This window comes from Tyto alba, unplaced genomic scaffold (genome assembly GCF_018691265.1).
Source record: "Tyto alba isolate M040663 unplaced genomic scaffold, T.alba_DEE_v4.0 Super-Scaffold_27, whole genome shotgun sequence".
Classification (NCBI taxonomy): Eukaryota; Metazoa; Chordata; class Aves; order Strigiformes; family Tytonidae; genus Tyto; species Tyto alba.
In genome coordinates, this window is record NW_024881301.1 from 12,570,180 (window position 1) to 12,597,899 (window position 27,720).

The 27,720-nt window shown below is 43.3% G+C and overlaps 1 protein-coding gene across 2 annotated transcripts; it reads left to right on the forward strand.

Annotated features, from left to right (window-relative positions):
- The first annotated feature begins 1,200 nt into the window (after nt 1–1,200).
- Nucleotides 1,201–25,918, forward strand: TWSG1 (twisted gastrulation BMP signaling modulator 1). Of its 2 annotated transcripts, none has more exons than XM_042797845.1 (5): nt 1,201–1,384; nt 3,617–3,744; nt 11,086–11,185; nt 15,190–15,456; nt 23,440–25,918. In XM_042797845.1, the coding sequence occupies exons 1-5, from the start codon at nt 1,237–1,239 to the stop codon at nt 23,619–23,621; spliced, it is 825 nt and encodes a 274-aa protein (XP_042653779.1). In that variant the 5' UTR covers nt 1,201–1,236; the 3' UTR covers nt 23,622–25,918. The 2 variants fall into 2 exon arrangements, with proteins under 2 accessions (XP_042653779.1, XP_042653780.1); XM_042797846.1 differs by having other exon boundaries at nt 1,274–1,384; nt 3,579–3,744.
- Nucleotides 25,919–27,720: the final 1,802 nt, after the last annotated feature.

Sequence of the window (27,720 nt, forward strand, 5' to 3'; positions counted from 1 at the left end):
GGGGCGGGCCCGGGTGTCGGGCGGCGGGAGCAGGGCCGCGTGGGGTGCCGCGGCAGTTCTGTGCCCCACTTGGCCGCAGGAACGGCCCCGAGCCTCTCACAAGGCTTGGGGGGGGCGGTGGAGGTTGGGGTGTTTTTACTGTAAAACAAACAAAGTGTGTCCTCTGGAAGTATCAGCAGGAACATTTTTGTGATACTTTCAAAATATTTTGGCAGTATCCTATCTTATAAGGAGATCAGAAGACTGATGTTTCTCAGGGTTAGCCTGTGTCTTCTTTACAAGCAGAGATGATTTCCTATTATCAGGGTCTGTGAAACACATTTTTGTGGTTTGGTGTTTTTTTTTTTTCCAAGTGCTACAGCCTAGTAAAAATTTAGTTGCTCAAGGAAAGGGGACTGTCCAACTGTTTCAGTCCCTTAGACAATGCTCTCCTGTCTTCTCCGATCTGAATCCAGGCTTTGGTCTAGTTGTGCCCTTTTTTTCCCACCTTACTCTGTGGGATGATACCTAGTGTGTTCTTTAAGCACACCCTGCAGCGGGTTTCCCTCAACAAAGTGATGCGAGTTGGGAGAGATGAGCCGAGGAACAGCAACACCGTGTGGGAGCGAAGGCCGAGTGTCCCCGGGGAAGCCCGAGGGGCTGCTCCGGGCACCCAGCCGCCTTCCTCCCCCGCGTTTCTTCCAAGGACCAAACTCGGTACCTTGGTCCTTCGGAGCTTTGGGAGCCAAACCCACCCAGCAGCGTTTTTGAGAGCCTGAGGGAGGCTGCCCGAATACCCGGCACCCCCCCCCCCCCCCGCCCCGGGCTGGCCGCCGCTCTTCCCGCGCCACCTGCTCGGCGGCCCGCAGCCCCCCCCGCCGCCGGCTCTGCCTGGGGACAGCTCTCGCCAACTCCTCGCAAGGAGAAAACCCTTCCGCCCCTGGGCTGACTTCTCTTCCCCACAAGACCGCCGAGTTTTCCCCTGCTCGCCCGCGGGCGGGAAAGGGGACGTTCAGCAGCGGACCCCAGAAGCAGCGTCGTCGTCCCGTTCCCCCCGCAAAAGGCAGGCTTCCCCGCCTTGCCCCTCCGCGCCCGTCCCGCTAGGCACGGCGGAGCGCGGAGCACGGCGGCCCCCCCCCTCCCCGCCACGCCGCTCCGCTCCGCGCAGCCGCCGCCCGCCGGGGCGGAGGGTCCCGGGGCGCGCTGCCGGCGGCGGGGGGAGGGTCCTGGCGCCTGACGGTGCCCCGAGGCGGGGCGATGCGAGGCCGCGCCGCCGCCTCCGCGCTGCCTGCGGCCGAGGGGGGAGCAGCGGGCCGAGGCGTGCGGTTGCCGCCGCCGCCTCCTCCTCCGGAGCAGCGAGAGCCGCCGGCGGGAGCGGAGGGTGCCCGGCCCGCGGCGCCGTCCGGTGAGCCAGCCGCCAGCGGAGCGTTGGGGGCGCGGAGGGAGAGGGGCGGGCGGGGGCGCCGGCGGGATGGAGTCGGTGGCTGGGAAGGAGGAGGAGGAGGAGGAGGAGGAGGAGGAGGAGGAGGAGAAGGTGGCGGGGCCGCGGCTGCTTCTTTGTGGAAAGAAAGTTTCGGTGCGGCTCGGCGCAGCCGCCCCGCTGCCCGCCGGAGGAGGAGGAGGAGGCCGGGCCCCCCGCTGCCGGGAGGGGCGGCTTTGGGCAGCGATCCCCGTGCGGGGCCCCGCCTGCCCCGGGCCGCTTCGGCGGGGGGGGGGGGTGCGCTCGCTGCCTGTCACCGGCCTCCCGGGCCCCTGGCAGTGCCATCTTTGGGGCCCGGGCCTCCCGGGAGGCGCGGCGGGGAGGGGGGAGCCGAGCCGAGAGCGGGTTGATGGGCCGGAGGGGGTTTTGGGGGTCTTTCCCGTCCCGGGTGCGAGCCCGGCGGTGCGGGAGAGCGATGCTGAGCCGGGGCAGGGGGGAGCCGGTGCCTCCGGGGCGGGCTGCAGGAGCGGGGGGGACGGGACACGGCGGATAAAAGTCTGGGGAAGAAGCGGTCGGTGAAGGGAAAATAGAGCGACGGGGGGAGCCCGGGGAAGCGGCGTAGGTGCGCGGTCAGCCCGGGGTGCTGGTGGAAACGGCGTCGCTCCGGCTCCGCTTCTCGGCAGCCTGTTCCGCGGGAGCCGGAGGCAGCCCGCCGTGGGAGCGGCGCGGCGCGAAAACGCGCCGGGGATCGCCCACGGAGCCCGGCGTGGGACTGGCCGTGGCTCCTCCGGCGGCCTGCAGCGGCTGGAGCGACTGTAGTTGAAGGGAAACTTTCTTCGCTCCGGGTAGCGGAGAGGGTTAGCGGTGACCCCCCCCCCCCCCACCTCTTTTGAGGGAAAATCTCCGGTCTTCTCCATGCGTGCCCCTGGGCCTTGCGGGGGGTCCCTCCCCATCCTGCGTGGGTACGGATGGCAGTGCGCCCAGCACAGAGAGATTCAGAAGCATTTAATGACCGTTGTGAGAAAGGCTAATCCAAGACAGGCTTTAAATGTCCAGATCGTGCCCTATTTACATGTTGGCTTGTTTTTCTGCTTTTTTTTTTTTTTTTTTTTTAATCTTCGGATATATTGATAATTGAGGGGTGGGTGTTCTGGAGTTCATAAAGCAGAAGAACAATTCTAAATACAGAAAGACAGAAACCCAGTGCCCCATTAGCATTTTTTTCCCCTCTTATGAAAACAATACAGTCTCACTGTAAGCTTGCCCAAACATGGGCTGCCTTTTATTATATATTGGTACGGTGCCTAGTGCAGTAGGGTCCTTTTTTGAGTGGGTTCACATGCGAAGCACAAGTAAGAGCTGACTGGCACGCTGCTCACTGTGCTGTATTTGTAACAAACACCGCCTGCCGAGAAGCAGGGTTTTCACAAATGGGAGAAGGTGGAATGCTTTGAACAAAAACCCACTTCTGTCTGTTTGAAGTAGCAGATGCTCGTCTCTGGTTGACTTCAGTCACTGGCGTGGCTCTTGAAAGCTATCATCGTTCAAAGTTTCCCATACTTTTTTTTTTTTTTTTTTGTTTCCTTAAATGTTGGTGTCTGTACTTTTTAAAAAAGAAGCTAACAACTTTGTGATTGAATTGAAAGCCTGTGTGACATCTGACTGTCGGTATGAAAACAACTGTCTGTCTCATTAAAGAGGATACGGCAACTTACCTTACATATCCTAAAAGGTTGCTGTATAGCATTGGTTCTAGACACCTGTGTGTACCTTTAGCCCGAGGAGATACTACACAAAACCTCTCTGTCTGCTTTATCCGTTTATGGAATTACGTCTTCATTGGTGGGTTTTCTCTTCTGGGGCATTTTTTTATCATCACTGCTTATAGGGTATCATATTTGATATTGCAAACTCAAGATTGTTCACCTTAAGTTTATTGAAGGTTTAATCCAAAGGTGCAATAGCAGAGAGTTTCAAACAAACAGGTTAGCCGGGGGAGGAGAAGAGTTGAGTTTGTTGTTAAGCACCCCAACTTGACCTCCCTTCCCCTGCCTCCCCCCCCCCCCCCCCCCCCCGAAAAAAAATATATTATTCTTTATTGAAGGAGTTGCAAGGGGGAAGGGAAGTAGGGTTTAACTTGTGTTCGAATAGCCTTTTCAGTTGCTGTTTTTAATTTCAGTGCTGGTTGAAGTACTTGTGAAAATTGCTCACCTGCAGGAAACATGAGGTCGCAGTACGTCACGGCGCCCATGGTCACTGTCCTTCTGGTCCTGCTGTGGATCCAGTCGTCAATGGGCTGCAACAAGGCTCTCTGTGCTAGTGATGTCAGTAAATGCCTGATACAGGTATGAGTCCCGTTTCCTTTATTTGCTTTTAAGTGTTTAAGAAAAAGTTCTGAAACTGTGACTGGAAAAGATCCAGTGATACAAATAACTGGTATTTTATGTTAAATAGTGTCTTTTTAAACAAGTTAATGTTGTCTCTTGCACATATAAATGCAGATTAACAACCATTTTATAGCTAATATTAAGTGCATGTGTATATGGGCATGCTTCTCTTTTTAACAAAAACATTTTCAAGTCAAGGATTATGATTGCTGGGTTATTGTTAGAAACCACTACCAGTCACGCTGTTAGTTTTCAGTCTCTTTATTAGTGAACAAGCAGCAATTTAAAACGGACATTTTATTAGAAAGTTTCTGTGGGCAACAATTTATTCTTTTTAAAAGGTATCTGCAATACGAGAAGTTCAGATGTGCTTACAGCATTCCCCTGTCTGTCTGAGATGTTCCCCTTACCTGTTCCCCTTAACTTGCAGTCTGTCCCAGCCCAGGCAGAGGGTCGTTAGTTGACGCCTGATGCTCTCCATAATATCAGGTTTGTACAGTCAATTAAAAGATGCTTAAAATCTCACTTGAGAGAACTAACATAAGTAGGGACCTGACCTGAGGTGCAGTTGGCAAAGCTTTTTGATTCGGAGGGACCTACGGCTTCTAATGGTAATGATCAAACTCTGAAAGCATGCAGGTCCACCTAAAAACCAACCAAACAAATAGTTACGAATTGAACTGGTAGGAAATGGATGTTAAACTCAAATTCAGATGCTGCTCTTGCCTCACTGTGTGTCTGTCAGCAGTGAAAGAAACAGACTAGGTTGCTGCTCTTATAGCAGGAGTTAAGAGGTTCAGTGCGCAGCAGAAAAGTGCCTTTTCTAGCAAAATTGTAAGCAGTTCTGGTAACTACCAGGTATTTATCTACTAATGGTGTATTGAGCACGCTTCTTGACGCTTTATTGAAAAAAAGAGCCTTCATGTGGTCCGTTGCAGCTTCCTTAAAAGAAACTGTTTCTTCCTGCCTCTTTGTAGACTGGAAATAAATAGCAGACAGCACAGGTATCATGCCAGTAGTGTGCTCATATGCTTACTGTAGACGTATGATCACAGTCTGAAAAGTGTTGCAGAAGTGGCATGAAGCACTCCCATGTTTACTTAATTTCCCTGGCTTCCATATAAAATTTGTCTGGTTTACAAATAAAAACACTTGCCAGACTTGCAGATCCATCCTGTGGAATGAAGGCTGACGGCAGGCTGAACTATCTTCTTTCTGTCTTCTGCACTACCATTAATTTAACAAAAAAAAAAGGCAAACCGAAAAAAAAAAAAAAGGAAAAAAAAGAAATTGCTGCTTCTCTTAGCCCCACCATGGTGTGTGGAGTTGTTAAATACGAGAGCAAGAGGCTTTTGACTTTTACCTTTTCAAAGACAATGCCAGTGTTTTTGCTGGTAAGTTGGAGATTGTGCACTGTGACAAATTGATGCACTTACAAGTTTCTTCTGTTGTGTTTTTTAACATCACCTCTATCTAGCCTTGGAACCTTTAAAAAATAAGATGCTAGTTCTGGCATTGGATGTACAAGGCACCTAAATAGTGAGTACAGTGGTACAGATTTGTTGATTCAGGGGAAAACTGTTGGCCCAGATGAAGGGGAAAACAGGGAAGATGCATTGTCATCTTTTCCTGTGCCACTGATGGAGTCCACCATCGCTGAAAGCACAGGCATCTCCTTCTCAAGTAATCGCTTACCTTTTCTTGAGTCAGGCTTGAGACACCCAGCATTTAAACTTTATTTTTATGAGCTAGTCTGAATAGAGTACAGCCCAGGAGAAGTGGAGCTAATGCTGCTGGAGTCCTTCCTCGGCTGGGAAGCAGGCAGCTGAGGTTCAGTGCTACACAGAGGTGGCTCACACGACTGTGAGTTACTGGGGTTATGTTGGCATCTTTGTGGCGACACAGCCCTCTGCGTGCAGAGGACCCCTATATTGCTTTACGTGTTGTAGGTGTATTTTCTCTTACTTTGTACAGGTGGTTGGAATCCCTTTTTAAAGCATTTCCCTGAGATCAAAATCATATGCAGCTCTCAGACCCTAAAGTAACCCAGGCCATGTGAATTGTGTACAATTACGGGGGAATGCCGCTGTTCATTTTCACTGTCTGGCTGCTCTCTTCCCGCAAACAGGCCTGACATACCAGTCAGTATTCATTCTTTACAGAAGAACAGATCAGGTCAGACTAGTCTGATTGTGGATATGAAAACTCCCAAAGCTTTGACTTAAAGCAATTGTCATATTTCTTCTTTGCTTTTTTTTTTTTTTTTTCAATTTTCAGTGCTGTTGTGGCAGAAGCACCACATTAGTATGTGAAATGCATGTTATTTCTTGGGTAGGTATGCAAGTAGAGTATATCCATGTATTTTTTTTCCCCTCAGCTCTTCTGGAGAAATCTGAACTTAAAAATAAAATACTATGTTGAGTGAGTTTGCTTGACTATTGCATGACATTTTTTCCTAACCTATTTTTATAACTATTCTAGTTCGGCAAAATCCGTGGCTTGAAACCAATATAAAGTCACTTGGAGACAACTGGGGGAGCAAACAGAATGTGAATGTTTGTCATCTGCATCTGCGTGCAGAAAGTGAGGCTGCCTGTCTTAGACACACGATGAGACGAAAGACCTGCTCTCTCAAAAAGCATACGGTTAAGATAAATATTTTTGCCGGCATGGCTAGAAGTCAGTACAGTCATTACTGCCACTCCTTCGGAGCTGCTCTGCTTAAGGGTGGTCCCTGCATAAATATTTATTTTGTTAGATCCAGAACAGAGCATGAGATCAACAACCCTCATGCATTCAGCTTTCCTTTTACATCTTGAGGCTCTAGCTTCATTGGTGCTCTCATAGTCTACTTGCTGTTTTTCTGTAAGCAAAGACCTGTAAGAAAATAGCTCAAAGCATCTCTCTGCGCAAGCTTAGCCTTCGCAAAAGAACTTTGTGGCTTCCTGTAGTTGTTGAAGGAGTTGCAGATAAGACTTAGGAGTATAGGCAGAGTGGGACCACAAAATTGGTTCCCTTGAAGGCTTTGGATGTAGCTTCTTCCCATATCTCTGGGACTGGGGCACTGAAGTCAACAACTGACTGTTGCCTTGCTTTTCAGGTAGGACACCAAGCCCTGGCTGCACATGGCATGCGTACTGCAGAATTTGTTCTAGCCCATCTGTTGTTGACTTGGACGCGTGGGTTGTTTTGATGTTTCCATGTGTGGAGGAGATGAGAAGGCCAGTTATGCTCGCTGGGCGGAGCAGAGGCGTATATTGTGTCCTTGCAACACGGAGGAAATCCTAGAAGGCAGAAACCTCTAGGATGGGACGTTCCCACAATTGTTCACAGCAAACGGGTTTGAGGCGAGTCCCAGGCTGGCTCTCGCCGTGCACAGCTACCTGCAGTTGTCAGGCTTGGGTGCTGCATCCGTGTTGTGCTGGAAGCCGAGCTTTGCTGTCTCAACTGCAACAGCTCTTTAAATGACTGCTCTGTGTAGGGAACAAACAGTGCTACAGTTCAGGCGTGGATCTCAGAGCCTTCTAAAGAGGGGTTGTTTTGCAGAGAATACAGAGCTTCCTCTCCCGAATGTGACATGTCTGAAGTCACCTTGGCTGGTGCAGTATCATTTCAATTAAAATCCTTCTTCATCTTTTCCTTTGCCTCCTGTTAATTTTGTGTACAAACTTGTCAGCTTGAAAGGATTTCCAAGATTTCTGGGCCCTGTGGTATGAAATAAATACCACTCCTTAACTTCAGGGCTTTAGCATCTAAAAATTACTTTCGGTGTGTATGTTGTAGCTGTAGTATGTAAGGCAGTTGGGTTAACAAAACAGTTCTGGCTGGTTTGCTTCCAGGAGATTTTCTGTTATTAAAGTGTTCTAGGAAAAAAAATTAGTTCTTTTTATTGCAGTTCCTCTTCCAGTTTGCAGAGATATTGCCAATGCCTTCAGGTCCTGTTTCTCACTGCACCGAGAAAATAGTCTCTGTCATCTCAAGAAAGCTTTGAAAAAATGCAGATGTTAAATACCTTGTAAAAATCTTTATTTGTTCTCTGGATCAGAAGTATCTTTATTGTACAAACATGCCTGCTTCCTATTTAACGCTGTATTTTTAGACTGAGGGGCTTATTTCTTGCCTAGCAAAATACATTCCCCGATGCACCTTCAGTAGTTCAGCTTGGGTAGTTGCCAAGTTGACTTATGAGTAATATTTTCTTCCACTGACGCCTCACCACCCCCAGCTATCAACAAGGAACATTTCTCATTCTGCCTTGCTTCACCCATGTCTCATGTAAGCATTCTTTTAAAAAGATGTATCCTGTGCAAGTATCCAATGTGGATGAGTCAGACAGAAGGACTCAAGAGCGGTTAAGGAAACCATGTACGTGCAAACACATATATGGAAAAACATACAGTTATTGCCCTGAAGAAATGGTCAGACTCTGAGGAGAGCTGAAGAACGGTGTAGAATGCTAATTAATTAGGTTGCTCTTTCTTCCTTCCTCCCCCTCCAAGTTTAAAAAAAAAAAAAATTAAACAAAACAAATGAACAAACAAACAAACAAAAAAAACCAACAAAAAAACAAACCCAAAACCTAAAAAAATTATACTACTTGTAAGTCCTTCCTTTAAAAATAAATTTGTTAAAATACTTGTAGGTATATTGATGCTATTCCAAGATAGTGCTTACACGTATAGATGCTAAGCAGAAAATTTTTTTATCATTTTGCAAGTGCGGAATTTAAGGTTACATTTAATTCTGTGAGAATACTCTTCTATAAAACTGAAACAACTTAAATTTAGTGTATTTTCTGGCTTTGATTCATACATTATATTTAATATTTTACAGAGAAATGCCTCCTCCCATGTATTCGCTTGTTGATGTTGCAATGTCTTTAATAAGTGAAGTTGTTTGCCCAGTTTTACTGTGGAAGAACAAATATATAGGATATTTTTAATTATAGTATGTGTTAATACTATTCTTTGGCCAAGGTAACAGTACTTAACTCATGGTTGTTTTTAAAGTTGCTTTATTCAGGCTTTTTATTCTCAAGGCTGACACAATCTGTTTATCAAACAGTAAGATAAATATTATAGAATGCGTCATTCATTCACATAAGTCATCTTTCTAAGTTTGTGGTGTGTCCTCTTGTGGAAAAAAATTTGTATTTTATTAATGAGCCTAATTTTCATCTTTCACTTGGAAACAGCATAGTAATAGCTGTCATTAATAAACTTTGAGGATGAAAAAGTAAAAAATCTTGGTAGTTTTCTACTCTGTAAATGAAAATTGAAGGCTTAGTAGGACTGCATATTGCAGAAATGCACGTGGGGCAGGAGTTTGTGCTCAATCACTCAGCAGGGCAAGCAGTTCACATTAAACTGTGCAGGCAACAGCATTTCTCAGAATTAAGTAGAACACACAGTCATTTGTGTATTTGGTGTCTTTGCTGGCTTCAAGAGGATTTATGGTCTGGAATGAAGTGAATGGAAAAATAACAGATCAGTGAAGTTACACTGCATTAATACACTGTAGCACGTCCGCAAGCAGGTTTGGGGGTTTGTTGGGTTTTAGTGCAGAACTGGGAGCCCTTGCCCGCCGACACGCGCTCTCCAGCCCTCTGTGGGCCCGCGCCAGCGAGGGGCCATCCCGCTGCACCTCGGCAGCCCGCGGGCGTTTGCAGTTGCCAGTGTTTGCAGAATACAGAGAGAACAGGGCTCGTACACAGTCAGGTGCATCTCTGCGCCTTGCCTGGCAGATGCGCTCCTGACATTCGGTACATAATCGCCTGTCTCCTCTACCTGATGCTTCTTAACAATAGCAAGCAAAGAGTTACTTGAAAAGTAGAATTTTGCCCCCTCGGCTTCTTCCCAAGGTGCTGCAGACTTTGCGGGGGACGTTTGTGTCTGCCAGTAAGGAGTGGTGTCCCTGCCCCAGCTGTGGTTAGCTGAGGCAGAGCCTCGGGTGGTGACTCCAGGTTTGGAGAATTTCACACCAAACCACCTTCCTGCCCTTCCGTCCCGTCCGTGTGCGTCTCCTGAGCACGCCACGGTGTGTCCCTCCCCTGCCTCTGGAGAACGGGATCAGAGAGCGGGGACGGGCGTCACCTTCTCCCCAGCCTAACGCGTAGCAGAGATTTGCCGACAGCTCTTCCAGTAAAGCCAGGGGTGGGAAGGATCCCGTGGTCAGTGTTTCCAGTAACGGGATTTTGTTTTCTCACCAGTTGTGTGTAACGTGATAGTTAGACAGACATCATCAAAACCAAATTCTTAGACAGGACAACCAAATGTGCCTTCTTGACTGTCCACGTTTTGCACTACAGCATGATTCAAGCCCGTATATTATCGTCACGTAGCCACAGTCTTCCAGCCAAACTGGAATTACTAGTACAGATTTGAGTTAGAGGGAAGGAGACCGCCTGGCTTTCATCCACGTAGACTGTTTCCATGCTGTGAGGTCCACAAGTGTATGTCTTCAGCAGGACTGTTGAACTAGTGTCTTCAGGTTTAGGTAATTTGAAGAGGAAGGTTTGTCTTCTTGTTTCTGTGCTTTTTCCATTTTTTCTAGCTTAATAATGGTTAAAAAAAAAAAATGCATATGCATACCATTTCACTTTCTAGAGGCTCCAGAAGTGTTGGAAGTATCTCAAGGCATCAGTTGCAGGGGGGGGAGAGGGAGGGAGTTGTTTTCATAATAGCAAAAATGAATCAGCTGGACCTGGGGGAGAAAAATAATGTGGTTGCTAATATTGCAAATGGAGAGCAATGTGTAACAGGCAGAGATGCACAAGATCCCACGGTCAGATGACTTAATCAAATCAGTTCCTTTTGGAATCCACAAATAGGTGTGATGGTAGACATTGTGTATCTTGAGCATGTACATGCAGCTTATAGTAACTTCCTTTTTTAGCTAAATTATAATGTACATGCACTATTTATATATAAAGAAACATTCTTCTTTGAATTTCTTGTTGTGATGGGAAAAACATTCAAAGAACTTGTAGATTCAGGCATACATAGAAGTGCACACACCTTTACCATAAATAGGATTTTTGAATGTTCTTTTGAATGCTGACTTCAGATTTGTCTTTAGAATGTCACCTTTAAAAAAAAAAAAAAAACTTGCAAAAGATCCTTTTGTAAACTAAGATTGGTTCTTTGGCTGGAAGTGTTTTACCATTTACTCACTGTTATTAGTGTACTAAGCTTTTTTAATGCTGTAATTTGAGCTGTGTCTTGAGGAAGAATTGCTCTGCTGTTGTTAGCATTTTACATCTGGGGTTGCTGCGATGTAATGAGTTTCTGTTGTTTGCAGGAGCTGTGTCAGTGCCGCCCTGGGGAGGGGAACTGTTCCTGCTGTAAGGAGTGCATGCTCTGCCTGGGCACACTTTGGGATGAGTGCTGTGACTGTGTTGGTAAGTTTGCATTTCTTTGGGATTTTCTTCTTTTTTTAAATTGCTTCCTCCTGCCACATGCTGAGCTCACAGCCTTACAATAGAAGTAAAACACTGGGACAGAATCTGTGCTTTAAACGTCTTACAGCTCATTCTGTAGGTACTGAACAAATTACTGAGGGGAACCAAGCATCTGAAGGCTGTATCTGCTCTATGGAGGCAGGGGTGGCAGTAGTCCAGATTTTGCTTGGTTAATGTCATTATAACTGACTATTAATTTTGTCTCTAAAACATAAACTCCTTTTTAAGTTGTCATCTTGAGGTAACTACGCATCACCTGCTTCATGGGGTTGGATGCTGTATGGAGTTTTCTATCTCTAAATGGTATTGACAGATACCGCATGGGGACAATTTTAGGTTTGAACTGTCTTGTGAATCCTTGGGACTGTAGTAAATATGCTTGGCCCAATGTTTTCATTGCTCATCTGTTTGTAAAAAGAGCTCTTTGTGGAGGGCAAGAGGGAGCCATACAAATTCTTACTGCAGGATTAGATGATAGTCCTAACAAGAACTGCATTACTACTAACATGTAGCATTCAGAGTGCCCAGATCTTTGCAAGTGAATGCTTAAGGGAGGATGTATTCTGGTTCTCTCTCTTGTTTTAAATGTATTGAAAGCTTTATTCTCCTGTGGTTGCTGGAAGTCTCACTCTGCTGTCATTCAAAATCCTTCTGGCTTCTATGAAAGGGATGCATCTTGACCATGTTGTGCCTGCTCTCAGCTTCTCTGGCTGGCTGGGTCTTCTCTGAATTCATAAAGGTGATTAGTGTCAAAATACTTCTTTTCAGTGCAGTCCATTGCTTCTCCAGTTCCATCATAATGTGAAAATGCTCTCTGACATCCTGCTTCTTGTTTGGTTCTGGCTAGCTTACCTTTGCTTTACTGTCTTTCAGTAAGCAGTGGAGTGGCATGGTCCTGTCCATGTGTGATTCTTCCCAATGGCATAAACTATTTTTAGCCCCTGCACCTTTGGAAGATACACATTTAGAAAGAGGCTCTAGAGATTGGTTTTTCTATTTGATCTTGGGATCCTTAAAAAGTAGAAAAAAAAATATATATACATGCACATATATGTGTATAAAATGTTTTTTCCCCATCCCCTTTGCTTTTCCAATGTCGTCTTGTTTTTTGTCATGTAATACTCAAGTATGCTGTTGTCATACTCAGTCATAGGGGTGTGGAATAGGACAGTAGACCATTATCACTGTAGAAAGCAAGGCATAGTCTGCTGATCTCCTCTAGGGAGAGGAATGGCCTACCTCTCGAGATTGTGAAGAAAAAGAGTGAAGTCCACACACAGGTGTTTTTTTTTCTAAACCTGCAGATTACTTGCTGTTCTGCTGCTCTTTCCAGTGGTGTTGTCCAGGATAGAACTTAACGAGGTTTCAGGTTCAGTTTCCCAGTACTGAGTAAACTAAAACATCTCCTGATGGTTCTGCGGGTGCCTCAGACTTTGTTTCTAGGGTATGGTCCTATTCTCCTTCTCTTCAGTGTAGGGTCATCCTTGAGGTAGCCTTATTCAAATGAGGAAACAGGAGTACGTGCCATACCCAGCTTCCTGGAGGCAGTTCTTTGTTGATACTTGAGCTGATATTTAAGTCTCTTTATAAGCTGATCATGTCTAATGTAAAAGGAGGTAGGTTGTCGTGTTTCCAGGACATGTCTGCTCTGAGGTCAGGAATTGCCTCCTACCCTCCAGCACTAACTTTTCCGATGCTCAGTTGATGCCCTGTGTTCTGTGTGGATGTTCTCTCCCTTCTCTGACAGGGAAAAAGGCACTGGAGGAGGGAGAACAAGAACAAGTTCCTCTTTCCTCTATTTTTCTAAGCTTTGTGAGTTATGCTCTTCTTGTCCCTCGTGTAAAGGCTTGTCTGCTTCCATCATTTCAATAGCCCATTTCTGCGTCTTTTCACCTATTTCAAAGCAGTAACGTAGACACATTTGTTCCTTACCAGTTGCTTATAAGTTGTTTTCTTATTTTTGTTTTAACCAAAGCTACTATTTTATAATAATTTCTATATATAAATATAATTATTATAATTAAAATACTTTTTAAAATAAGAAGAGGGAAAGATCTTTGTGGAATGAGCTGTTACCCATTAAACTATGAATGATGGTTTCTTGGTACCATTTTAGGATAGTATTTTCATACTGCATTGATATGCACTCAAACTTGTACACATTCTGCAATAATTTAATAAACAATCTTGATGTTATTTTTTTCCTGTGTGTCCTTCTTATCAGTGAAATTTATTTTCTGAATCCAACCTGACAGAGGGGGCCTCTAGAAAGGCTCATTGGTTTCCAATTCACAACATTAATGCAATGACATCAACTAAAGTATACATCTCTTGATATATCTGTACAAAACTTACTGGTTTGATATCTTCCTAATTAATTTTCAGATGCATATCCTTTATTACAATTGTATGGTGAATATTCCAAGTGCTTACTAAAAGGTGATAATGCAGAAATTTTTTATTAAAGCAGTGAGTCCAGGAACATCTGTGAAGAATAGACGTAGTTGAGAGGAGTAGGAAAATAATTGTTTACGGTAGGAAGTTTGTGGAATTATTTTTTAGTGTGATCTGATGTTGTTTGGAGGAGAGGATTCTTTTTTTCCTACCCAATACTTGGCTTGCTTTTTTATAGGAGCAGACTATCTTGTGTTGCTCCTGTTATTAAATGCTAGTAACGCTAACCACTTGTTTAAGATTTGCCAGGTCTCATGCTAATTATCATGGACGAACTTCACTCTGTTTTGTTCATTATGGAAATCCATCAACTTAGGTTGAAAAGATTGTGGTTTTGTATAAGGCTCTAGTTAAACACAGTGTCTGAAGCTGGAGTCGAAATGTATCTGCAGGACAGGAGATGCTTCTCTGGTTGTGTGGGGCAGGTAGACTTTGAACATTTATGTCCTATGTTGCTTTGATACTTCAAGGATTGGTGTGCTTTGCAGCTGTAGCTGTCTAAAACTGTGTCTGTGAAACTACCCAAAACGATATCCAGATGTACATGAGGAAAATGGATTTGTCTGTCTCTTACCAGGTGACTTCTAATAGTGTTTTATGACTTCTGAGTTTAAATACCTACACAGATACAACTTTTCTTTTTAATCTTTGTTCTTTCAATGTTCAGATTAAATCAAGATACACTTCAGTTTCATTGCTACTAATAAATGTTAGTGTTTAAATGGTTAATGAAATACTGGCACCTGCATTGCACATCACAAAAACATTTTGTAGGAAGTGGCAAAGAGAAAAAATATTACAAGTTTTCAAAAAAGATACCACAAAAGTTGTTGAAAAAATAAGGAAGAGGTAACCTAGAAATAAGCATTTTGCCTGTAGTGACCCCTCCATCTAATTAGCAAAATGAGGTTCATCTCATCTGTCTCTAAGCCCGTAAAGTTATTCAGACCCTTGGTCCCTCCTGATAGTGATCTTTGCATCTCTGGCAGATGACTAAAAGGACCTAGTGCACTGCTGCAGCAGATGAGATTGAATACTTGAATTGTGATCAAAACTTTCATGTTCCTCAGAACTTGTCAAGATACTATCTTCCTTCAGTTGTAAACTTTCATTCCAGATTTATGCTAGCATTGATTATACCGTGCTTTGTCTCTTTTCCCAGGGGAAACAAACCTTTCATTGAACTCTTCATATTCTAAACAGTAATGCTAGCATAAAAAATGAAGTGCTGTGCAGGTGAGGCATTTCTTTTCACTTGGATCTCACAAGTCACAGGTGTGTTTTGTGGAAGTCTGCAGAAATCTGAAACCTGCTGTTAGGGAAAGCTCATCCTGCTGTATTTGATGGCTAAGAGTGGGATATATATGAAAGAGCTCTGTTCTGCTTAGCAAAAAAAAAAAAAGCAATTTTAATTTTCTAAATTTTCCTGTCTGTTTCAAGGAGAAGAGTCTAGAGAGTTTCCTGTAACTTACTGTTTCATTCCTCTGCAGGTATGTGCAATCCTCGCAATTACAGTGACACACCTCCAACATCCAAGAGCACTGTTGAGGAGTTGCATGAACCAATTCCTTCCCTTTTCCGGGCACTGACGGAAGGGGATACTCAGCTGAACTGGAATATCGTTTCCTTCCCTGTGGCAGAAGAACTGTCACACCACGAGAACCTCGTTTCCTTTTTAGAAACAGTGAACCAGCCACAGCATCAGAACGTCTCTGTTCCAAGCAACAATGTCCACACACCTTACTCTAGTGACAAAGGTAATGAGCGTAGTGTCTAAATTCCTAGCGTTTCCTCTCGTCTCTTCCAGGAGCCTTCTTGGTGCATATTCTGTGCTTGTCTGTGCTCGCTTCTTCTTTTCCCATAAAAAAGTGTGAAAAGTTCAGTCTAATTTTGCGTATGATGTAACAAAAGGAGTGAAGCAAACGTATTTAGGAACATGTAAGACGGTGTTAAAGTGTCTGATGATGGTAGGAAACACTGAACCACATGAGTGCGTTATCTTTATATTTCCTCCTGTGGCACAAGGCACTTTGTTGATGTTACTTCATGTACACTAGCGTGGTATGTTCTTCAACTTTGAAGCAGTTACCTGTATCTTAGGGGACAGGACAGACCAAAAACTGAATCCAAATCATGTATCAGTGCAGAGGTAGGCAACTGAAACGCATGGCTTCAAAAGTCTGAGAAAGCCACATGCCATAACCATTGTATCTGGAGTAGATGTTTATTTCTTTCATCTGAGCTGGCATAACTTGAACTCTTTAGAAGGATGGTTTGTAGGAAGACCAGCATTAATAGTAAACCTGAGTAAGATTATCAAGTTCGTTCTTATGTTGAGAAGGGAAATGTGACAGACAATCTTAAAAATAAGCAATTTGGAGGTGAGGGTTCAACTTGTGGACTCATTTCTCTTATTTTAGATCAGTTTTTTTATATTCTTACCTTCAGTTTAGAGGACAGACTTCAGAATATTGTTTGCTAGAGGGGGCAAGAAAGGAGAAGTTTGAGGTAGTGACAACAGTGGCATAAGAAAAATACTATCTGCTTCTTGGTTTCCATATTAAACCTGAAATACTTTTCCCTGCAAATCATTACATCAGACTTAAAAGAATCTCATAAACAGTTCATAGTGAAATTGCTAATTAACAAGGAAAAAAAAGAGCATCTGATTTGTTTTATTAGTGTAATTAATGCTTTGCTTCCTTCCCAACTAACACTTTAAATATTTGTAACTCCATATGTTGCTGTTGTCATGGCTCTTTTATCTTATCAATGAAAGATAGACTAATTGATGGACACGCTGCTTTTCCATACCATTGTGAACCTCTGACCTAGTTACATTTCTGAGCAGGACTGCTGTTGATTAAATGGGACCGTAATGGCAACTTTTCTAATTTCCTTTGGTTAAGGCATGTTAGAAAAATAAATTAATTCCAGAACTGGGAAACCAGATGGTCAGAAAGCATCTCATTCATATGTCTTTGACATTATTAAAACGCTTGCTCGCCCTTGTGAGAATGGTGCAGAAAGCCATGTTAAATGGCAAGCCACAAAAAGCCCTGTGTGCAAACACTACAGTATTTAAAGATGTAAATTATACTTGGGAAAAAAAAATTATGCTTAGGACAATCTTGAATATATCCCACTGTACTTAGGTACTGCAGCCCAGATGGCTGTTCCCTGACAGTCCTTTACCACTATACCAACAGGATGGGCTAATGATAGTTTTGGATTAAACTTGGAATTTGAATTGCATCTCAAGGGTGTGGAGGAGTTTTGAGTTTAACAACACGGACAAATACATAACACTGCAATTTTTTGTTAGTCAAAAGTCTCCTTCATTTCATTTACTAAGAACATATTAGAGATTAGGTTGAGAGAGCTTTCACTGGCATGGTGACAGTCCAAAAACAACAGTTATATATGGAAATAGTTACCAAATGCCACTGGTTTTCAGGCTTCGGCAGACACTATGAACAGAAATAAATGTCAGAGCTGTTCTTGTAATCATTGGCTATGCCTCCTCCATCTTAGTGATCAGTGAACAACTTAAAAAGGTAGAGGATGGTTTTCAACATCCTATTCTTTCAGTATCTAAATATGTAAGCCTGTTGAGGATTCTGTTTCCTTGGTCACAACATAGATAACTTTGTAGTGCTTTGCTTTTCCAGAAGTCATGTTAAAGTTTGCTTATAAAAACATGGATGATTCAAGCATTGAGAACAGAAGAAGGTGGGAAGAAAAGTTGGCTGCTGGCCTTGGTCAGTTGATGTTATGGTGGAAGCAAGGACAACTGGGGAATTGTACCTTTTGTGTTGGATATTGTGTGAGCCATGGGGTGGCATTGTTTTTAATACTTTGATGAGTTCATTGGAGAAGCAGTGACCAAAAGGCGGAGGAGTAGTAGGCCAAAGGCTAAAGAACCTTGTGAGCATGGGCACAGAGAGGGAGCCCAGGAAATTGCTGGAATCTGATGGCTTCTGCCCATGCAAAGTTCAGTCACACAATCAAGTCACTGCGGTTTGACAAACTAGCATGTGTTAGAAGAACGACTGAGAGAGAGGGGATGTGTGTATGTGTGCGTGCTCAGCTGCAGTAAATTGCAGCAGAGCTTGCAGTGGAAGAAACTGAAGGCCATCTCTTTACCCCCCTCCCCAAGCGTGCTGCTGGGCTTAAGGGCAGATCTTGCCAATGGAGATGTACTCAAGGTGACTTGCTAAGCAGTTTTCTTCAAGGCCATGACATTCAGGGATTTGAAAGAATATTCCAGTCAGCAGGAACACAGATGCTTTGTTTTCTTTATGGAGCTGCACCTCCATTTTGTGGTTCTTCTGTGGCTCCTTGCATGCTTTAGTCCATCATGGTGTGCTGGCAGCACCTTACTGCGTTGCGTGTAAAGTGAGAGAGGCTAATGAGAGGTAGATTTTGGTAAGGGGACAGTAGTCTCTGTGCTGTCCTCTGGAATACATCCCAAAATTTGGAAAGGCTCTGTCTACAAATAACCCCTTGTCATGTCATGTAACGCAGTCCTGATTTTAATTTCAACATGTGTTCGTGCAGGGATCGCCGTTAAGCTGGTCGAGGGTGCCAGACTTGCTCGATTGGGTGAGTGCCAGGAAAAGCAGCACCAGCTACAGGAACCCACGAGCTTTGTGCCTGAGTGGCGTGAAGCCACCGGCCCCGGGAGGGCGGCTGTAGATCTGGCAGGAGGTGGGGTGCGGTGGGATATAAAGCATTCCTTTCTCCCCCCAGCCTACTGCAAGCCCAGCCACCAGACCTTGAACTTCCCCGTTATTATCTTAATGAGTGTCTTCCCTTTCCTCCTGTGGATTGACTTCTAACATTTTAGCTGCCAAAATATGCGTGCGCTGCTGAAGCTGCTGTAGTTCTTCCTATCAGTAGTTTCTGGCATTTGAGCCACTACTTTGGAGAGGATCGCAATGATTATTCATCTAGAGCTACATTTATATTTTATTCTTTTTGCTTTACTTTTTGCTGATACCCTCAGATCTCTGATCTGCGAGTTCATGTATTTAAATAAGCTTAATTGTTTCAGATGATGACAGGATGTTGGCGAGAGAGAGAGGGGAACTAGATAATCTTTTGGCAGCTGATGAAGTAAAATCTTGTGGTTAAGGGTTTCTGACTTATACTTCTTAGTGACACAGGGGATGGCGTCTGCTCTGTGCTTCCGCTCCCCTCCAGCGCCCGCCAGGTAGAGCTAGAAATCCAGTAAAGTGGCATCTAGCTTTGTAGGTACTCTAGGAATATTTTTTAAATGTTTTTTTTTATAAGTTCTGATTGGCATAAAATGGTATGGCTGCTGGACAGACAGTTACCTTTTTAAAGTATTTTTAGGGCTACTGATAAACAGAACAGCAGACAACTGAATTTACGTAGAACCTTCAACTTCAGGGGTGGCATACAGGGTCATTAACTGGGAGAGTTTTTTCATCTTACAGATAAGCATTTTTCCTTTACTTACAAGAACTGAATTGTTTTATCTTTTCTGAGTTGCTAAATTCCTCCATAGTGCACCAATAGAGATCTCACTTGCATCACAGGCAGTATCATAGCAAAGCCGCATAGAAATGTGAGTCAATTACTTCTTGTCATTTTGAATTTAGACTTGGTTGTTGTTTCTCCTACACAATCTTCGTTGAGTATGAATTGGGGAGAAAAAAAGGTGAGGAACTCATGTTCTGGAAAAAAAACAAAAATGCTGCTGCATCCTCCTCCCTCCCCACACCTGTATTCTGTTGTCCTTACTGTGTGAAAATTGGCAAAATGCAAATGAAAGGGGATGTTACTTAGTGCAGTAAAAGCTTGGAGCCAAGTGATGACTGTGTAATTAGCTTTGTGAAATAACTGAAATACTCTCCCAGATCCCAACTGAGCCTATAGGTATGTATTTTTCTATCCTGTGTAACTTTTTCTGCAGCCTATAAAGAAAGATCTAATGCTTGAGGCGAGGAATTCTTCTGCTTTTCATAATTCAGCCTCTACACAGGCACACAGACGCTGCTGAGGAGGGGACCAGGAGCGCCCTGTGACGAATAAAGTGCACTCTGGCAAATCTGACTTGTTCAGACCTGGCAAGTCTCCGAGTGAGCAAGACTTCAGAAATGGATTGGTAGCATGTACACGGAGCATGTCCTCCAGCTGCTTACAAGAGCTACTGGGAACCAGCCAAATCTACTGGCTCTGGCCTGCTGTGTATGATCTGTCCTCTCCCCTCCACAGCATTTTTGGGCTGGTCCTCTAGGACCTAATCCTCTTGGCTTGCGTGCAGGTGCAAATAAACTTTCTTCTCTGCTTTCCAGTCAGTCGAGATTAATGTCCTTGGTTGTTGCTGCCACATTAATAAGGTTGAGGTCTAGCTTTGGTTCCCATTTTGGTCCTTGGAGAGTGGTCAAGGAGACCAGTCTCAAAGGACCTGACTTCTGTCATCTGGTTTTGCCAGGGTTATGGGCCTGGTGCTGCTCGTCCTCTGGCCTCCTTCCCCCCAAGAGATGTCTTCAGTCTCTCAGTTCATTGTCATTGATCTTTACATCCCAGAAATCACAGGCTCTTCTTCCACAAGAGGTTTATCTCAAGTTTCAGCAGGCATTAGCTGATGAACTGGACTTCTCCAGGACTTCTGAACTGGTACTAACACATATGCAGCTGTCACAGGTGGAATTAACATGAAAGTGAACACAAATGTTTCGTAACACAGAGGGGATGGGCCACTGGCGTAAAGGCAGCCTGTAAGTGCTGGGAGCAGCTAGCCCACCTCAGACTCTGCACAACTTTCCTGACAAGCTTTCCTGACCTGCTGTATGCTTTCCTTTGCGCGTTGCAAGTTGGAGTGCAGTGATCAACATGGTAGCAGGGCACACGTCTGGCAACCCTTTGGAGAGGACTCTGGTTTCTTTAAAGAGTCATTCCTCTGCTATCTGAGAGAGCCATGAGTCATTTTGACTTCTCAAGCTGATCCAGAGACTAGGTCAGTCAGGTGGAGATGGCATCTCAAAACCTGATTTTGCAGCAAGAAGTCTTTCTGGTTTAGCTAGGATCACATCTTTTGAGGCAGTGGCTCTGTGCCTCTAGCAGACACCTTCTAAGATTGACCTTACCTATGGCATTTAAGGTCAAACTTGAGAAGACGACTACTAAAAAGGTATCAAAGGAGTGAATTGGGATTAAGCAGGAGGGTACAAAGAGTATGAATATTTCGTAGAGTGGCCTGTGTAAGGTTCCTGTGCTTGCACATCAGCACTGAACTGGATGACTGATGGGACGCTCACTGGTGCAGAGATTGATTTCATGAGGAATGCTGCCTGGAGACTCACCTCTATTTTCTCACACCCCACCCTTCCACTGAAAACCTCCTGTGAAGACTGAGGGGGACAGATACCTCAGAATGTCTGGCCCTCCTGGGAGTGGATGGTATGTGCTCCTTCCTGGGACCCTGGCAATCTGAGCTTTTTGTCACTGGTGATGAAATGTTGCAAAGTTCTTGTGCATTCTCCATAAGAAGACGGAGCTGCTGTATGGCATCTGGGTGGATTCTTGCTTTTGAGGCTGTGGTGGCTGCATCTGCATACCACTTTTCAGCTTTGGCTGAGCACTTTAGATATATACCTGACTGGTCACTCTCTGGACATGGTACCATAGCATATGCTTCTGTTTTGCTCTTTTTGTTCCCCTATGTGAATAAAATGTCCTTCCTGAAGCTATAGATACGTTGGCTGATTTTAGGCAGAGGTTTTGTTTTCTCGAGAATTCTCTTCCTCTGGTTGCTGTGCCTCAGGTTTCATTATAAGCGGTCACAGAAATAGAAGTGCCAAGAATTGGACAGGACTTCCACAGCCACAGTGTACCTTGTTGACATTCCCAGCAGTACTTCAGGTACTCCAAGATTTCTTGGACAACTACAGCTTTACTTGCAGCACATCTTTTCTGGGAGCAGAAAACTGCTTCAGCTATGGGTCTGCGTTTTCTCTCCAAGATCCTTATTGCCTGTTGCAGTGTATATGGTGTCTGCAAGATGTGTGGATCAGTTCAAAGCCTGAACAAGGCAGTGAATTCTCTCTTGCTTTCAGTGGGCTAGCAGCATGTCCTGTGACCCTCTTGCAGCTGTTTAGGTAGTAGTAAAATAGTTTGACAGTGGTAAGGGTTCCCTCATAGGCGTTTTAATGATACAAATGATAATTCTTAAAAGGGTAGGCAGGATTTCCAAGTGTGAAGGAGGAGGATGCATCCACAGAAGAGCTGTTGGGTACATGGTGCTCTCCTGTATGTTGTGTTGTCCCATGTCAGGTGCCCAAAAGCACGGGTACCACAGAGATCATCTGTTGTTGGTACTGGGAAAACTGACTACATAGATCTGATGGCTTGTAAGGTGATGGAGACCCTTGCTGGCCTCAGCTCACCTTTGGACCTCACCTTAAGGGCTTGCCATCAGATATGCATACTACTGAGGCTGCTAATGAGGCACCATTTTGAAGGGGTCGTTCTGGTGTACTTCAGCTTCCTAAGACTTGCTCACAGATAAGAGATGAAATAAACAATATGGTTAAAAACTCCACTGCTATGAGAGTCCTTCGGTTACTCACCCTTCTCCGTATCTTTATAATAATGGAAAGAAAAAAACAACCTACTGTCTTGATTTATCATTTACATTTGGATTACAGTTTTCTAATCCATGTTGGCATGTAGGTCAGTATGTTTCTCCTGGATTCATGCACCATAAGTAGTAAAGGCTAGAAAGCTCCTTGACATCTCCTGCTCACAAATCTGTCTGATGTGTGCGAGTGAAACATTTGTGTTTGCAGACAACTTTCAGTTATGCTTTTCTCCAAAGTGTGCGACGCCACTCTGGGGAGTAAACGTGATGCAGTCAAGGTCCTTCAGAGGATGAACAAAGTTACGGTGTAATCACCCAGTTAGCACAGAAGAAAGTTGGTAGAATCTCTCAGTTTGGAGAATTGGAAGTAGCCTGGGGAGGGATGTTTTTGTTTTATAGTTGTGAATGCCTCAGCTCCAGTTTGTGTTGCAGCACCAAAATTCATGGCATTTCAAGTAATGGCATGGATATTAGAAGAATAAAGTTAACACTGAGGCAGAGGGGGTTTCTTAATCTTAGTAGTAAAGCTAGTGGTATTGCTAAAAAAAAGAAGAAAATAGTGTGCAGTTTCAAGTTGAGGAAAATGGGATTCTCTAGCTCAGTGATTTAATGTGGCTGAAGAATATTGTGGAGTTGGGGGAGAGTAGGAAATGTTTACACTTAAGTAAGTGAGTTTTGGTGTTTTTTAAATAACTTCTCTAAGCCTGAAGTTTTTCATGATAGCATATAGTAACTGCTGGCAACTGTGAAAGTGATACCTTGATAGTACCTTCAGAGGACATATGCCTGCTTGTTATTTTGGCTTAGCCTATCCTTACACTTTAGAAGGTATCCCTCACAACTGGGGGACAAAACCCAAAAACATTATTGCTTGTGAACACAGAAATAAATTAAACTAGGAAGAGAGCAGACAACAGGTTGAGTTGTAGACACTGAAAACTTGATAGATTGTACCTTGGCTCTCTGCCTCTTTTCTCTGCTTTCACTATCACCTTTTTCTTCCTTATGCCTCATCGTCATGATGATTTGCAATCCTATTTCAAAAGCTGCACATTTAATTAATTTTTAACTAACATTTAAAAATATTTTAAGACCTTTTAAACCAAATTTTTCCCCCCTCTTGGTTTAGAACACATGTGTACTGTGGTGTATTTTGATGACTGCATGTCAATACATCAGTGCAAGATCTCTTGCGAGTCCATGGGAGCTTCCAAATACCGATGGTTTCACAACGCCTGCTGTGAGTGTATTGGGCCAGAATGCATCGACTATGGCAGTAAAACTGTAAAATGTATGAACTGCATGTTTTGAAGCAGGAAAATTGTAATATAGTAATATTGAGGCCAAAGTAATCTCTCTCAGTTAAAGAGATGGGGATTGCAAATACTGCGTTTTGGTGGAGTGCCTACTGGTTGCAATTAAATGTACCTGGTTGAAAAAAAGATGTATAAAATCTGAATTTTTTTTTTTTTAATTCATGTAAGCAAGACTAACTAGTAGAAGTTTCAAGACTATGTTTTAAGTTTATTTTTATTTTTGCTCAAATGGTACAGCCATGCTCATTCTTGCTGTTCTGATTGCTTTCCTTTGATTTGAAAGTATTGACTATACTGGTTTTCAGAATGTAATACTATATCTTGTAGTTTAGAGTAGGGAAGCCTTAAAGATATGGTATTGAGATTTTCATCATCTAAGTTCAACAAATAATTAAATGGCTGCTAGGTTGGAGGAGGGTGGTTGTTCTTTAGGGGCTGTTTTTTTGGGCTTATTTTCTGGTTTTGTTTTTAAACTTTATTATCTTCCAGTTTTTGAGCTTAGCCTTCTAGTGTGAAAATGGTATTTGCGGAAAAAGAAAAATGAATGCTTTCTCTTCAAGTCCAACACATGGGTTGTCATGGATAAAATCCAAACTTCTTAGAAGGGCTGCCCAAGAAAACAGTATGTATGGGACACTTTTCTTCCAAATTTCATTTGCCCTGCTCTTGTAAGTACATTGGGGCCTATGTTGCATAATTTATATATTAAAAAAAATATATCTTTTCAGTCTTCTCTTAGATACCAAAATAGAGCTGTTAAGTGTAGTTTCATCTCCTTTTGCACTGTTCTCTAGGGTTGCTTGTTCCCTGAACGTTCAGTCCAGTAAAGGAAACATGAAAGGTTATTATGGATTTAATGACTAAATGAATAAAGAAGAATGAAATTGCATGAACTAGCAAGTGGTACAGGGATACCAGTTGAGCAGTTGGCAGCAGGCATGTTCCCATTTAGTAGTTTGCTGTGAATATTTATTCCAAAACATAGTTCGTTATTTTTTTTTCTTTTCCTCCCATGAAATGTTGCCACTGAAGAATGGAAGATGTGTCCGCAAGGGTGAAATGAGGATATTCTGAGTTTAGAACATTGTCCATTTTTCTAAGTAAGCGTTTTAATATGTTGACATTTACATAGCAGTTACAATGACCCAGTTAGGGCTCCACTGATAATGGTACTAAGTACAAGCATAAAGTGTATGAGTAGTTAATGATCAGCTTTTGGTATTTATAATTATGTGGGTTTTAAGTCCTTGAAAATTTTTTTTATGCGTATGCACACACAAAGAAGAATTTGACTCTCACTAACCTCAGTCTAGAGGGATTAAACTGTTTTCTAGTCACACCTGTCTATCTGTACCGTGTACAAATGAAAGCAGTCATTTAAAATTTATTTTGTTGAAAAGTTTGTCTGAATGGTTTTTTGTTTTTTTTTTTGTTTTTTTTTTTTTTTTTCTCATGATACAGTTCTTTCAATAAGATGAAATAATAATAATTAAAAAACCTACTCTTGTGAAATAATGTTACGTTCTTCAGTCTCTTTTTCAGCTATAAAGAAGTACTTGGAAGATGAATGTTTATTGTTTTGAACTAGAAGATAATGGAATACCTTCATGCTTTAAACTTGCAATTAAGTGATAAAAAAAATCATAGATGTGAACAGAAAAACTTAGCTTATGATGAAGGTGGTGTTCTTCCTGTATTTGACAATTCACGTTATCTTCTGCTTTTGTTTCTTAAAAATGAATGGAGAGAAAGACTATGTTAGAGTAGCTGTGACTGTTTTTAGCTGGAAGGTGATGCATCGTTGTTCTTGACCAAGATAGGAGACATCTAGTAAGCATTGCCACAGGTCGTGAGCATGCTTCGCATTCTTGCCATGTTAAATTACTGGAAACATTATGGTAGTTCAGAATCTTCTTGGGGCAAAATCAGGGCTGATGTTTCTGGTCAGGCACCTGCTGCCCCATGAATTTGTGACACTGTCTCCATTTACATCATCGGAATTTCTCTGTGAGGTCAAGTCAAGGGAACAGCAAGGGACGGGACGGGATGGGACTGGCCTAGCCGGTGTCCAGGAACCACATAAAAATGTAAACACAGTTGTCTATAATGGCCTGAGAGTAGGTAGTGAGGATGCACACTTTCTGGGGCTTGTCTTATTTTTTGTAATTCCTGATGCTGTCTAGCATTTGTTGTAAGCGTTGTGTTGTATGCAAATGTCATACAGCAACATCCAGTGTATTTTATTACAATGAGTGTTGTAAGAGGTATTTTAATAAAAAGACATTACTGGTTCATGTGTTTTCTTTCTCAAGATTTTCTCAGGGCAAATGTTACCAGGAAGCATATTATAAAAGTTACCGACCTAGACAGACAGAATAATACAGAGAATGAATACTCCAGCAGTTTTTTTCCAAAACAAAAATTGTAGTTTCAAGGTTTTTTCTTTACATGAGTGAATAAAATAGAAATTTTTTAATAGTCAAAATGTTCCTTCTGATAAATTAACCATTTTGGAATTTTTTATTTAGTTTTACACATTTTGCAAGAAAAATCGTAAATTATTTGGAGGGTTCTTATTTCACCTGCACCTGGATACCAGCAAACCATCACCTACATAAGTGCTTTGGAATACTTAAGAACATGTTTTAAACACTTTTCTGGTTAGGAGTCTCCTCCAGGTAAAGCTTCAGCCATTTTTATCACTGTCCTTTGGAACTGAATTGTAAGTCACTGAACTTAAAGGGAAGCAAAAAAGGGAATTTTATATAAGAAATTATACAAACCCCTCGTCTCTTGGGGTTCTGACTGAGAAGGTGTTAAAGGCGTTCTGTTACTCTTTCTCTAAAAGTAGAGAAGGGTTTTGTGTAGTTGCTTTGGTTTTTGGTTTGAGGTTTTTTTGTTTGTTTTTCCCCGCAGGCACTTGTTGCTCCTAAATTTCAAAACCACTGGCACTGTACAGAGAGAGTGAGTACAATGGCCATAATGTGACGTTGCTTTCCTGTCATTTCTTAGGGTTCTTGGCTTGCTTTTAGTACATTTAATGGATTTCACATCTAATACTTAAAAAATAAAGATAAGAACATCTGCTTGTACCTCTAATAACATATCTGTGTTACCCAGTGTCCATCCCAAAATTACAGCTATTTGGTACCTGGCTCCCAAGCCTCCCACCCTGCTGACTGGCTGCTCTGGCCATCGCACGCTGGCACACAGCCCCACACAACACACACACGCTCCCATCTCTCCAGCCGCGGGCACCCGAGACACACAGGCCCCTGTGACTTGTGGTCCCCTCTCCAGTGGCTGGCACTTACACCTCCACGCACACAGCACTGAGACCCCCTCACCCACTCGGGCTTAATGAGAAGACAAGACAGACCGTGGTGGTGAGGTGCCTGCAGGCATGGCCAGACAAGCATACTGACCGTTTACAGCTGACCAACTCCTTTTACCTTTTTATCCCTCTTTTTCTCCATCTTTGATCCCTCCCTTTCCCTGCCTTTTGTCCTTCTGCTACAAATCCTGTAATAAGTCTTGTGCCATCCCAAAATGCTCTTCCCCTACATCCCAGGAGTCCCATACTCCTGTAGGCAATAACCCCCATAACTCGCAATGATGGTTCTCATGGGACAGCCCTGGGAGGGGCTCGCTTCTTGGGGTACCGTGTTGGGGTTCCCCCACCTGCCACTGTGCCACTGCACTCCTTCAAGCTCATGGAGAGGAGCATTGGTCACATAACCTAACATTCTGATGATCGTAGTGTCTGTTGGGTTTTGCAGAAGAAAAGACCTGCACCAAGATTCACCCCATGCTCTTGGCATGACATCTTTCACCAAGCAGAACATTGTTAAAGTTTGTGCTACTCATATATACACACTTAGATACAAAATGTTGCAAGGAATAAAGCAAATCCTTTTCAGACAAATTTAAGATGTAAGGCTGTCAAGACTCAAGTTTTCTTATATCCTCTTCATTGCGTCAGTATTTTTGAATTTTCTTCTTACTGCAGAGATCTTGGAATGATGTGACTCCACAGTTGTGCTCACGGGATTTGTAAAGGCAGAGTTCAGTGTCCTACAGATCTTTTAGCTCTC